The sequence below is a fragment of the Microtus oregoni genome, unplaced genomic scaffold (genome assembly GCF_018167655.1).
Source record: "Microtus oregoni isolate MIOR12 unplaced genomic scaffold, Mior012 000036F_ref0000092, whole genome shotgun sequence".
NCBI lineage: Eukaryota > Metazoa > Chordata > Mammalia > Rodentia > Cricetidae > Microtus > Microtus oregoni.
Window position 1 is genome coordinate 5,269,190 of NW_024543095.1, and position 14,047 is coordinate 5,283,236.

At 43.9% G+C, this 14,047-nt stretch overlaps 1 protein-coding gene across 4 annotated transcripts in view; it reads left to right on the plus strand.

Annotated features, from left to right (window-relative positions):
• Window positions 1-4,549: 4,549 nt before the first annotated feature.
• The window catches only part of Spast (spastin), a 47,540-nt gene continuing 38,042 nt past the window's right edge, over window positions 4,550-14,047 (plus strand). For all 4 annotated transcript variants that reach the window (XM_041631080.1, XM_041631082.1, XM_041631081.1 and 1 more), the window contains exon 1: window positions 4,550-5,228. In XM_041631080.1, the coding sequence (XP_041487014.1) occupies window positions 4,820-5,228 (409 nt within the window). In that variant the 5' untranslated portion in view covers window positions 4,550-4,819. The remainder of the gene's footprint in view (window positions 5,229-14,047) is intronic.

Consider the following 14,047-nt stretch of genomic DNA (forward strand, 5'->3'; position numbering starts at 1 on the left):
TTTGACAACAGGATGTAGCAGAAATGACAATTTGGAGCTTAGTATTCATACTGTCTTAGAAGACAGATATCGTAGAAAAGTATTTAAATGATCTTTTATTCCCATTTATTTTTTTTGTGTGTGCGGTGTATGTGTATAGGCATGTGTGCATACAGAGATCAGAGGACACTTGTAGACTCTGTTCTCCCCCTTCGACCCTATGGGACCCAGGAATCAAACTCAGGTCATCAGGCTTTGTGGCAAGCACCCACACTCGTTAAACCACTTTGCCGGCCCAGAAATCTAAATGATCTTGCTACAGACATGTCATATCCAGGAGTTACAACCAACCTCCGGACATCTGACCGAGGTGACTAGGCCATCCAAACCAGTTAGTCAGACTGCATATGCGTAATTTACCCAAAGGAAAGACCGGAAGAACCACCTAACCGAACACATCCCAAACTGCTGTCTCACAGAACTGGGAGTACGTCAGTGACTACGGTGTGAATTCGGTACATTTTGGAGTGGGCTATTATGCCTTCCAGCCCCCCAATCCTTTACCCTCCCCGGAAATCTAATACAGCCATGACGAGTGGATTGTTTTATTGAGATTTATTAAATAAGTAGCATACGCAAGGCATCAGGCTGCCTGCAGAAAGTGAGATACAATGTACAAAGCATGACCAGTCTTCAGTAAGTTAACAATGTGTATCAGGAGGTAATCAAATGCTTAAGGAACTATCACACAGAACAACATAGCGAGAGCCATAGTATATAACTACTACATTGACTAAGCATTAAAAAAAACAGAAACATTTTAGCTTGAGGTGCTAAGAGAGGATTTCTTTTTTCTTTTCTTTTTTTTTCAGATGGATTTCCCCCCCAACACCATTTATTAAAGAGATTATTGCTATACTTTAAAAAGTGGCATGAAAGAGAAAGACACCATGCCACAGAGCTCAAATGGAGGGATTTTTTAAAAAAAAAATTTCTTAATTGATTTTATTGAGCTATGCATTTTTCTTTGCTTCCCTTCTTTTCCTCCCCTCCCTTTTAACCCTCTCCCATGGTCCCTATGCTCCCAATTTACTCAGGAAATCTGAGACAGGTTTCTCTGTGTAGCCCTGGTTGTCCTGGAACTGAACTCACTCTGTAGACCAGTAGACCAGGCTGACCTCACTCAGAAATCTGCCTGCCTCTGCATCCCAAATGCTGGGATCAAAGGTGTGTGTTACCAGCATCCGTTAGAGAAGCTTCATCAAGAAGGTAAAAATCAGAAAACCTTGAAAGATTTTGGTAGTGAGGTGGAAGGATAGGGCTCTCTAAGTAAATGCCCCAGAAGGACTGTCCAAGAAAAAGGACAAAGAATCTGAGATACCTCCAGTTTTAGTTAGAATACTGTATAAACATACAGGAGATGCGAGCACACCGTTCTGCATTCAACAAACAGCAGCTTGATGTCAGGGCATCGGCTACTACACTAATTATTATATAATAGACCTGGAAGCTAAGTCACTAGGTAAAGATCCCCAAAAGTGATGGAGCATGCCTATTTTTGTTTTATGTTTATATATGTATGATAGGGGCCGGGGAGTGCATGTGGAGGTCAGAGGACAAATCTGGGGAGTTAGTTTTCTTCTCCTTTGAGTTCTAGGGATCAAACAGGTCATCAAACTTGTGGGACAAACATTTTTACTCCCATGTCAGTGCCCCCCCCCCTTTTAGAGGCAGAGTCTCCTGTAGTTCAAAGGGGCGTGAAATTTGCTATGTAAACAAAGATGACTTTGAATTACTTTTGTAATTCAAATGACCGTTGTAATATACCCTGTCGGGGGCCAGCCTCGACAAAAATACCTTTCTTCCAGAATGGAGGCGTGGGAATTTAGAAATATAGTAAAGAATACAAACTACTTCCCTATTTCAGAAGCACGAGGTCTGACAACTAGCCACACCTGGTGACAATAATTTTGAGAGAGCAGAACTCTGATTTACAACTAGGTGGGACCTCTGTTTGAGTTAGAAGCACAATAATCTCGAACTAAAAACAAGTCCCAAACTCTCTGACCTTTGGCCTCTTTGGGCTTCCACATCCCCACCCCCTCACCCCCCACACGTACTGTGGCTGGGGATATTATTCAGAGATAGAAGACTTTATTATTGGGAGGTCCTGGGTTAGTTTTCCAGCACCAAAGAAAGGGACTTAAGGAACAAAAATCTTGTACCCATCTAAATGTCTATCATTGGTTTCATGGTAAATCAACAGCAAACAAATTAAAAAAAAATGTTATGCTATACTACATAGCGATGAAAATAAGTATGCTACAACTGTTACCACCAAAATAGCTAGAGAAGTCAGCAGGAGAAACTTCAACCACTTAAAGACTGTAGAGGAGGGGCTGGAGAGACAGTTCTGTGCAGTGGCTGCTCTTCCAGAGGGCCCAGGTTTGATTCCCAGCACCCACATGGCAGTCTGTAACTCCGGTTCCAGGGAACCCAACACCTGTGGCATAAACACTATATTAAAAATTTTTTTTTCAAAAATGTGGAGGAAAACCAAATTAAGATGTAACAACATTTATATAAAGTCAAGGCAGATCAGGTAAAACTATACAACTTATTGTTCTGAAATGCTTACATTTCCCAGGCATGGTGGTAACCCCAACACTTGGGAGTCAGGCAAGAGGATCTCTTTGAGTTGGAGGTCAGTCAGGACCACAGAGAGACTCTGCCACAAAAAACAAAGTCAAGCAAACAACAAAAAAAAATGTTTTATCAAAAGACAGGACAAGCACAAGAGGGATTAATACACCATTCAGGAATATAGCTTCCTCTACAACCAGAGAAAAGACAGTTTGCTAGCCACCACCGCCCGTGTTTTTTGTTTTGTTTGTATTTTCGAGACAGAGTTTCTCTGTAGCTTTGGAGCCTGTTCTGGAACTAGCTCTAGTAGACCAGGCTGGCCTTGAACTCACAGAGATTCGCCTGTCTCTGAGTGCTGGGATTAAAAGCGTGTGCCTCCACCGCCTGGTTATCTTCCTCAAATTGTACATATAGGTTGTAGACATCTTATTTTTATTTACTTGACAGATATGTGTGCATATTCACACATATACATACATGCATGCATATATATATTTGATTTCACACAACCTCTACTATGCAGTTCAAAAGAGAAGTGGGGTGTACTGGAGAAAAGGGATTGAAAAGAATACAAATTTAAAAGAGAGAAGGCATTTCAGAATGAGAAAATAGAATCAGGACAGAGGCAGAAAAGAAGGCATCAGATGGGAAACAATGGGGTCATTTTTTTGTAGCAACCTATGATATTTATATTGGTAGGGAATAAACTCTTAGCAGAATGTGGGGATTCTTGGGCTCTCACAGGGGATGTGTATGCCTCTCACTGTAAACAATAGGGACTTTGTATTAGTAGTCACTGGTTTCGGCAACAAGAAACAATTGTGGCTATCTGAAATAAAGGGGGGAGGTTTGTTTTTATTTGTTTGTTTTTAAAGAGAGAGAGAGAAGGGGGAGGGCAAAAGAGAAAGATTGAATAGTTTATTGGCTAGGCTATATAGTCTACTGATCAGTCTCGGACCTCAAAAGATCTGGGGATCTCAATGGGATCAACCAGGTCCTACAGCTTTCGATTTCAGCTGTTTCAGATGTCAGTTCTCAGGAGTCTGATGAGTCTACAGTTTGTTTTGTTTCCTCTTATGTGATCTGGCATCTTTGTTTGCTGTTCATTATAACATGGGAAACACAAATTAGACAAAAGTCTACCAAAAGAATAAGGGGACAATGGAGACATACACACTCATACACGTGCACACGCAGGTAGTATGTGTTCCTCAGTAAATTATAGGATGGTAACTTCAAAATCCAAGAATGACCTCATTCACCTAACTAATCCTGAGATTACACATCTAGACATGTAATAGATTAGTTAAACATAGGATCCGTAGGATTCGTGGCCTTCGTGTAGTAACTAACGTTTTTCGTTTAGGATGTCCTAAAATTTGTCCCGCAACTCAGATCCAAATTGCTACACATTGCCTCTAATATGAAACTCAGATCAGTTAGCTTTTGCAAAAGGCTTAAACTCAACTAGCAGAAAATAAAGATATATAAGAAAATAGCTGGGAGTAATGATGCACGCCTGCTGTGAAGGCAGAGGATCAAGAGTTCAAGGCCTTCCTCAGCTACAGAACGAGCTGGAAGCCGACTAAAAGAGACCCTGCCTCAAACAAAGGCAAACAACGACACTGCGAGATAGGAGAGCTGAGGACTAGTCAAGCCACTCGCGCCGCAACCCCCATTCGTACGCTGACTACCAACGCTCCCTATTCTGCGTCCTCAGAAGCCGGGAAAATCTGCAGAGCGACGAAGTCCCGCCACCCGCGCGAGGAGAACCGCACCTACGGAACCGCAGTTCCCGGAGAAAGGGGCAGAGCGGGAATGGCGCACATGCGTACAAGCTCCCAGGTCAACAAAGACCGCGGCGGCGTGCGCGCGCGCGCCCCGGAGCCAGATCCCTAGGACGTGCGCGTGCGCGGCCACGGCGGAGAGGAGCCAGCGGGCCTGAGGACAGAGGAAAAGGAGGGGCGGGTCGGAGCCGCTGGCCGCCTGAGGAGGTGGAGAGGGGGTTGTGCTCCCGGCCAGCGGAGGACACAGGGGCGGGGCCGGCGAGCGGCGCGTGCAGGTGCCGGGCTCCCGGGCTGCGCGGGTGCGCGAGCGGCTCCGTGGCCCCCGGGCGTCGCGGTGGCCGCCGCCGCCGCTTGGTGGCCGTCTGTCTGAGGGAGGCGGGTTATGGCGGCGGCGGCAGTGGGAGCTGTGAATGAGTTCTCCGGCCGGACGACGGAAAAAGAAAGGCTCAGGCGGCGCGAGCCCGGCGCCCGCCAGGCCTCCGCCCCCCGCCGCGGTCCCCGCCCCTGTCGCCGGCCCGGCCCCCGCGGCCGGCTCGCCGCCTAAGCGGAACCTGTATTACTTCTCGTACCCGCTGGTCGTCGGCTTCGCCCTGCTGCGCCTGCTCGCCTGCCACCTGGGGCTCCTCTTCGTGTGGCTCTGCCAGCGCTTCACCCGCGCCCTCATGGCCGCCAAGAGGAGCTCCGGGACCGCGCCGGCGCCCGCCTCGCCCTCAGCCCCAGCTCCCGGGCCGGGTGGCGAGGCCGAGAGCGTCCGCGTCTTCCACAAACAGGCCTTCGAGTACATCTCCATTGCCCTGCGCATCGACGAGGAAGAGAAAGGTACCTGGGTCCGGGGGGAGACGGCGGCGGGCGGCCCTGGGAGGGGGGCCGCCACCTGCGTCCCTTTCCTGCACGCCCCCCGAGTTGATCTGCCCCAGGAGTCCGATTCCCTACAGGCCAGACCCTGCTGTGGGACGCCTAGTTAGTTAAACCTCTCCCTTTTCGGGGCGCCCTAGCTCTCGACTTTGTTTCTGCACCCCCACACTTGTGCATTATCCAAGTCCCCGTGAGACACGCAGACGTGCTGGTGACAGTGACAGTTGGCCTAGAGTGACCACACGGGATTCTTTCTAACACTGTAAACAGTGTGGCATTCTCTGAGCTGGGCTTCCAAATGGTTCTGGTATCGAATAAGCTGTGTATAAACTTAATGAAAAGAGTTCTTCTGTAGTGTCTGAGGAGAAAAACAGAACAAGCGTTCACTTGAATTTAAAAGGGATAATTGCTTATAATCAGTGCCGAATTTGCGTTACTCTGAAGCTTCATGAATTATTTTTATCCATATAGCGAGCCTTGACTATTTTTTCTGTGAAGTTGTATTTCAGCCCCTGGTTGGTTTGGTTTATTTTCCTAAGTTTGTATTTCAAAGCAGGCTCTTAAGTTTCTAAATTGAAGTGTTAAATGAATGAGTTGAGTAAACATGCATATCATTGTCCCGTGAAACCTAAAACAAAGGCTCCTGCTTCTCAGTGAAGGCAGGGGTGCTGCGTACTTCAGGTTTTCCTTCAAGCAATGTCTTTTAGTCTTTTCCGTGGGTGAGGCATTGTGCGATTCGCATTGCCTGTGCCCCTTGATCCTCACGGTCATTCCGCTGTGAGCATACTATCAGTAGAGGTGTCTTCCAGATGAAATTACTAGCTAGAAGATTGAAGCAGGTGGCATCAAATTTAGGCTAAAGTGGCTAATTTTAAAACTTCCTTGGGGAACGTTAAGTGGGATTAGAAAGTCTTGTGTCTCTCCTTTTGTTGTCACCTCCAGTATTCTCCAAAGAAGCCCAGATTCCCACCCTGGCTCAGTTAGGTGCGCTCATCAACGTTGTCCACGGTGGAAAATGAACAATCTGTAGTTTTTTTTGCAGTGTTCTTCCCTCTGGCAACACCAGAGACTGTTCTAGTGTTTCAGTCTTGGTGAAAATTTTCCTTTGCAGTACCTAACAGTAAAAACGGAGATATAGTGAAAAGGGCAGATGTCCATGTTTTGGGAGTCCAAAGACAGAGTGAAGACTTAGTAGAAGACAGTAGTACAGGCGGCCCGGGTTCGACTCCCTGTGTGGGAACCAAAAAAAAAAAAAAAAAAAAGAAAAGAAAAGAAAGAAGAAAAAGAAAAAAAAAAGAAGATAGTAGACACAGTTAAGACTGTTTTGTGTTTGTGAGAGCGAGCTTTTTAAATTCATTGCTTAGTTCTTTCTACCTCTTAGGAAAATCCAACAATCACTTAAGGAGGATGGAGAACCGCACTCTTCCTCCCTGATGTGATGTTGATTGCAGTATTTTATAGCTTGGGGTTCCCTGGCTTTTTGAATAGTGGGACTATTCTTGAGAATAGATTGTTTTAGGGACTTGAGGTTGTAGTTAGTGATAACAAGGCTTGTGTCCAGTGTGCTTCCTAGTGCATGTGCTTCTCAGTGCTTCAGAAACAAAGCCAACAAACAAATTAGAGAACAAACTAGTTACATTCATTTTCCTTTAAAAAGAAATAAAGCTGGAAGTGATCTTCCTGCTGGGGAAACTGAAGACTGCCATGAGTTCAAGGCCAGCTAGGCTACTTAGCAAAACGAAGCAAAAAAATAAATAAATAAACAAACTGAATCTGAGCCTGGTCTACAGAGCTACTTCCAGGACAGCCAAAACTATCACACATGAAACCCTTCCTCGAAAACCAATAAATAAATACGTAAATGAATAAGTAAAAAAGGGGCTGGAGAGATGGCTCAGTGGTTAAGAGCACTGACTGCTCTTCCGGAGGACCTGGGTTCAATTCCCAGTACCCACATGGCAGCTCACAACTGTCTGACACTCCAGTTCCAGGGGATCTGACACCTTCACACTGGTGCACATAAAATGAATCTAAATAAATTATTAAAAAAAAAGAATAAGTAAAAAAAATTTTTTAGAACTATTTTGTATTTTCATATATTTTCTCTTCTATCCCATTTTTCCCCTTGGCATAATTTTGTAGTCTAATTTTAATTCCATAATTGAATAAAAGTTTACTTTGAAGTTTGTCAGCCTTTTCAGCTATACTTGACAACTCAGAATTTACTTCCAAGAGAATTTAATTCTCTTTTCACTGATAAAAATATGTGAAAAGATAAACTGTATTGAGTATGCAGTCTTCAGAGGCTTTGTTACTCTTGTACATTGTTGCAAGAGTAATAGTGTCTTACATTGTCATCTATTAGAAATGAAACAAGCAGCTGGGCAGTGGTGGTGTACACACCTTTAATCCCAGAATTTGGGAGGCAGAGGCAGGTAAATCTCAGTAAATTTGAGACCAGCCTGGTCTACAAAGGGAGTTCCAGGACGGTCAGGATTGTTAATACAGAGAAACCCTGTGTCAAAAAAAAAAAAAAAAAAAGGAAGAAAGAAAGAAAGAAAAAAGAAGGAAATGTAATACACCACATGTGCGCAGTGCCCACAGAAGTCCGAAGAGATGTGCGCAGTGCCCACAGAAGTCCGAAGAGGTGTGGGATCCCTTGGGGCTGCAGCTACAGACAGGTGTGAGCCACCATGTGAGTGCTCACTAAGCCAAGCCAGGGCCCCCTTTTTAAAGAGCAGCCAGTACTCCTAACCTCTGAGCCTTTCCTCTCTCCAGCTCTGATCTTTGTAGTATTTTAATGTTGAAAGAGTGATAATCTGTGACATCCATTTATATATGAAGAAACAAATTAGAGTGGGTTCAAAGTAGCGTAAGTAGGAACAGAGGTGACTAGACAATATAAAATCATTTGATTTTATGATTTTTTGAGATTATACTATAATTGCAATATTTCTTTCTTTCTCCCTCCATACTCCCACAGATTCCTCCTTGCTCTCTATCAAACTCACAGCCTCTTTTCCTAATGCTGGTAAAGAGTCAGTCAAGAGGTTATAATAGTGGTTCTTTGGACTAACTAGATCATGACCTAACATGTTTTGTGTGACGTTTAGAGAGAGACAGTATGAGATCTCCTAGTCAATACAGAGGTGGAGCTTCAGAAGGCGTGGCTTGTTATCTCACGTTGGTAGCACCTAACTGTAAGGGCTGCAGTGTGCTGTGTGAAAGAGAGTGAACCAGTTTTTCAGGATGTTGTAGGGCTGGAGAGTCTGGCATCAAGAACAGAAAGTGTCTAAAGAAAATAGTCCTCATCAGTTACATTTTTCTCCATTTTCTTTATTAATTTTTCTTGTGTGTGTGTTTCTGTGTGTGTACACAGACACGCATGTGCCGTAAAGTGCATGTGGAGGTCAGGGTGCTGGTTGGTTCTGTCCCATCACATGGAACCCCAAAATCAAACTCAGATTGTCAGGTTAGCAGGCTGAGCCCTCTAGTCATATCTATATTTGGTGTTACTGTTCCAGAGCACCGAGTGTATCACCCTCATAGCAGGGAGGTGTGGCGGCAGGCAGGCAGGCATGGTGGCTGCAGCAGCAAGCTGAGAGCTCACATCTTGAATCATGAGCAAGAAGCAGGGGAAATGAAATGAGAGGAAGTGGCCGGCCCCTTTAAACTCTCAAAGGTGCTTCCAATGACACCCTTCCTCCCAAGAGACCACATCTCTTAGACCTCACAGACAGCACCCAGCAGAATCATGTGTTCAAATGTGTGTGTGTTTGTGTGTTTGTTTGTTTTTGGTCCAGGATCTCTGCATAACCCTGGCTGTCCTCAGACTCAGATCCACCTGCATCTTCCTCCTGAGTGCTGGATTAAAGGTATGCACCTCCCTTTCTAGCAGTGATTTTTCTAGTTTGTATAATCCAATTTGTACATTAACTTAAAACAACAGTCTGCTCACATCCACATTTTCCTAAAGTGAGGGGAGGAGGAAGAAACCAAAAGTGTGATTACTTTCATTCCTGAAAAGTGTACATCTGCCATTTAGAATTAAGTTCAGACTTAATTTTCTTTTGCTGGGTGACTGCCTAAGGGTTCTGGTAGTTCACACCGTTCCCAACACTCCGGAAACTGAGGCTGGATGGTCAAAGAGAGTTTGAGGCCAGCTTGAACAACATAGTGGAGTTCTAGAAGACCCTATTTCAAAAAAAATTATTTTGAAATTCTCCTTGATTAGAGGCAAAACACTAAAGACCCAAGAACTTGAAGGCCATTGTAATCTATCTAAGAAATTGTAAACCACACAAGACTGCCTAATAGGAACCTGCCACAACGAACCCAGCAGTCTCCCGATTTGAATAGGAAAGAATAGTGCAGGGACATTAGGCCTTTTGCAAAAGCATTGGCTTTCTTCTTAGTGACTGCTCAATATTTAATGTTGTTTGCACAAAAAGAGCTAAAGACAGCCACTGCTAGAGCCCTTATGCCTTGTTTGATTTCTCTTTTGTTTTAAAACAATTTATTAAAATTGTTTTATATGCACAGATATTTTGCCTGCATGTATGTGTGTGCACCAGTGCATGCCTAGTACCTACAGAGGTCAGAATGGGAAGTCTGAGTCCCTTGGAACTGGAGTTGCAGGAGGTTGTGAGCCACCACATGGGTGCTGCAAATTGAACCAGGATTTTGTGGAAGATCGGCAGGTGCTCTTAACTGCTGAACTAGCTCTCCAGCCCTTTGTTTTGTTTTTTAAAATCACAGTTTATGTGGTTAATGTAAATCTTGAATAGTTCTGTTATTCCTGGTTAAATCTGTAGAAGAAGGAATTGCTGAGTCTTGTACCAAATAGCACTGACATGAACCACCGTCTTTACCCAGTTAAAGGTACCAGTTTGTATTAGGACCAGCAAACATGACATTTGGTCCATTGCTTTTCCTTCTTCTATTTGGAGACAGGGTTTCTCTGTAACAGCCCTAGCTGTCCTGGAACTCACTCTGTAGATCAGACTGACCTCAAACTCTCAGAAATCCACCTCCTTGCCTCTGGAGCGCTGGGATTAAAGGTTTGCACCACTACAGTCCAGTGGTCCTTTGCTTTTTGTATTAGATTGTTTGGGTGGTTTGTTGTTGTTGTTGTTGTTTGGGTTTTTTGTTTTAAGTTGGTTTCTTAGTCACAGATCTATTTCTTTGAAGAGACACTATGACCAAGGCAACTCTTATAAATTAAGGCTTTTAATTACAGTTTCAAAGGGTTAGTCATGGCAGGGGCATGTTGGGAGCATGGCGGCACTCATGGCGCTGGAGTTATAGCTGAGAATGACATCCTGATCCACACACAGACAGCGAGAAAGAAAGATATGGCCTGGCATGGGCTTTGCAGCCTCAAAGCCCACCACCAGTGACATACTTTCTCCAGCAAGGTTATACCTACTCCAGCAATGCCACCATCCTACTCCTCATCCTCATCCTTTCAAACAGTTCCACTCCCTGGTGGATCAACATTCAAATAGATGAGCCTAGGTGGACCATTCTTATTCAAACTACTACAGTTGGCTTGGTTTTTCTGTTTTTAAATTTAGATATGTAGTGAGTGGCATCTTACTAAATGTCTTAGTTTGGGTTAGTGATTAAACCCTAGGGCCTTGTGCTGTCTTGACAAGCATCATCCTCCACTGAGCTACAACTCTAGATCTCATTTTGCTTTAAAAGAATTATTTAGGGGGCTGGAGAGATGGCTCAGTGGTTAAGAGCAGTGTCTGCTCTTCCAGAGGTCCTGAGTTCAATTCCCGGCAACCACATGGTGGCTCCCAACCATCTATAATGAGGTCTGGTGCCCTCTTCTGGCCTGCAGACGTACACACAGACAGAATATTGTATGCATAATAAATAAATAAAAAAAAAAGAATTATTTATTTTGGAGAGAGATGGCTTAGCACTTAAGAGCACTGGTCCTTCTTCCGGAGGTCCTGAGTTCAGTTCTCTCTTCTGGCTTACAGGCAGACATACAGACAGAACATTGTATACATACATGTAGAACATTGTATACATAACATAGTAAATAAATAAATTTTTTTTTTTTTTAGTTTTTCGAGACAGGGTTTCTCTGTAGCTTTGGAGCCTGTCCTGGCACTAGCTCTTGTAGATCATGCTGGCCTCGAACTCACAGAGATCCGCCTGCCTCTGCCTCCTGAGTGCTGGGATTAAAGGCGTGTGCCACCACCGCCCAGCATAAATTTTTTTTTTTTAAAGAAAAAATTTATTTTGTGTGTAAGTTTGTGGAAGCAGTGGGGGAGTGGAACAGGGAGTGCATTCACAGTATGTGCTTGTGGAGGTCTGCTCTCAGGATCAGTTCTCTCTTTCTATTCTGTGGGTCCCAGGGATTAAGCTCTGGGGGATCAACCGCCTTTACACACTGGTTCTCTCTTTAGTTTTTGAAACAAGGTCCTGGTAAGTTTTCTTGATTGTCCTTGAACTTGTGAGTCCTCTGCACTTCTGCCTCTGAGCAGCTGGGATCACAGACTGTGCTGCTGAGCTGGCAACATGGCTTCAATTTGTATTCTCTGGCAAGTGATGACATTGGATGTCTGTGTGCTTCTTTACCATGTCTGTATGTATGTCTCTGGGACCCTGCATAGGCTGTTTCATTCCCCGCCCCCCTTGGGGATTTGAGATTAAACCCAGGACTTTGCACATCCAAGCACAAATTTGACTCCTAAACTGCATCCTAAGACATTTGGTTGTTTCTATCACTACTTTTTGAGGGTCTTTGTATAGGCAAGTCCTTTGTTGTTGAGAATGATTTTGAGTTTCTTAAAGCCTGTTTGTTTTCTTTTTCTTCTTAGAATACCGGCACTGAAGAGCAGGGGTTTAAATTTAGTGAAGTTTAGTTTATCTGTGTTTTTGTGACTTTTGCTTTTTGTGTTCTCTTAGAAAGCTATTTGATTCAAACTCTCAAAAGAGTTTTGTTTAAACACTCTGAGTTTTATACACTAGAGAAGTGCTGGCAGGGTGACTCTTGGAAAAGGCCTTTTGCTTCAAAACTTGATGGCCTGAGTTTTTCCTGGAACCCACAAAGGTGGAAGGAGGGAATCACCCCACAAGGTTGTCTCCTCAGACCTCCACACTTACGTTCTGCCCCACTCCCCCTGCCCCATGTATATACATGTGCATATAACAAATTTTATTATTTTAAAATAAAAGAAATGAGGTAATATGTAAGTGACAAGCAAATGCTGATAAGAATGTTGCCATTGAGCCAGTAAGATGGCTCACCAGTTTAAGGCTCTTGCAGCCAAGCCTATTCAGTCCTCTAGACCCACATAGGAAGGTGAGAACAGTCCCTAGAAAGTTGTCTTCTGACTTACGCTAGCTAGCACTTGTGTGCACACAAAGAGGCAAAATTAAGTGTGTCATGTGAACTTTTAAATTTCTTTCATTTTATGTATATGAATGTTTAGCCTGCACATATGTATATACACTATTTGTGACTGCTGCCTAAGCAGGTCAAAAAGAGGATATCAATCAGACCCCCTGGAATTGGAGTTACGGGTGATTGTGAGCTACCACGTGGTTTCTGGGAATTGATTACGGTCCTAACTACTCAGCCATTGCTCCAGCCCCAATATGAAATCTTAAAATTGAAAAATAATGTTACCAATGAGAACTCTCAAATATCAGCATTAAGAGTGTATATTGGTCCACAGATAAGATGGCTCAGGAGGTGAAAAGCACTTGCCACTCAAGCCTTGAATTCAGTCCTCAGAACCCATCATTGAAGGAGATAGCCAACTACCCAAAGTCGTTCTCTGACCTCCACATAGGCAGTGTGGCACTCACACATCACACACACTCAATAATAATATTAATAGTAAAATAAATTGTCGGGTTTTTTTTTTTTCCTTTTTGAGATAGTGTTTCTCTGTGTAGTCTTGGCTGTCCTGGAACTTGCTCTGTAGACCAGGCTGGCCTTGAACTCACAGAGATTCACCTGCTACGATTAAAGGTGTGCATCACCACCACCCAGCAAAATAAAATCTTTAAAACATAAAAAGACATCCGGGCGGTGGTGGCGCATTCCTTTAAACTTTAATCTCAGCACTCTGAAGGCAGAGGCAGACAGATCTCCGTGAGTTCGAGACCAGCCTGGGCTACAAAACCTAGTTCTAGGACAGGCTCCAAAGCCACAGAAAAACCCTGTCTTGAAAAAAAAAAAAAAAACAAAAGCAAAAACAAAAAACAAAACATAAAAAGATTAAAAAAAAACAAGCATAGTTTTGGCTTGGGGATATAGCTTAGTGTTAAATGCTTGCCTAGCATTAACCCAAAGCCCTGGGTTCAATTCCAATATCACACACATGTATGTACACACACACACACACACACACACACATACACAAAGGGTGGGGGGGGGTCGGTGAGATGGCTCAGCAGTTAAGAATACCCTGCTCTCTTCCAGAGGACCCAGGTTTAGTTGGCTCACATCCATCTGTAACTCCAGCTCCAGGGCATCTGACATCTCTGACCTCTGCAGGCATTTGAACTCACATGCACTTACTTACAGCCACTTAATTTAAAGTAGTAAAAATTAAAATTAAGAAAGTAAAGGAAAAGGGTTCAGCAAAATAGTTTAGTAGGTAAAGGTACTTGCTAGCAAGTTTAATGACCTGGGTTGGATATCCAGGCCCTACATGGTACAGAGAATTGACTGTGGTAGTTGTCCTCTGACCTCCACATGGGTACTGTGGCAGGTGCACAGCCACATGCATACAGTACACACAAAACAAATA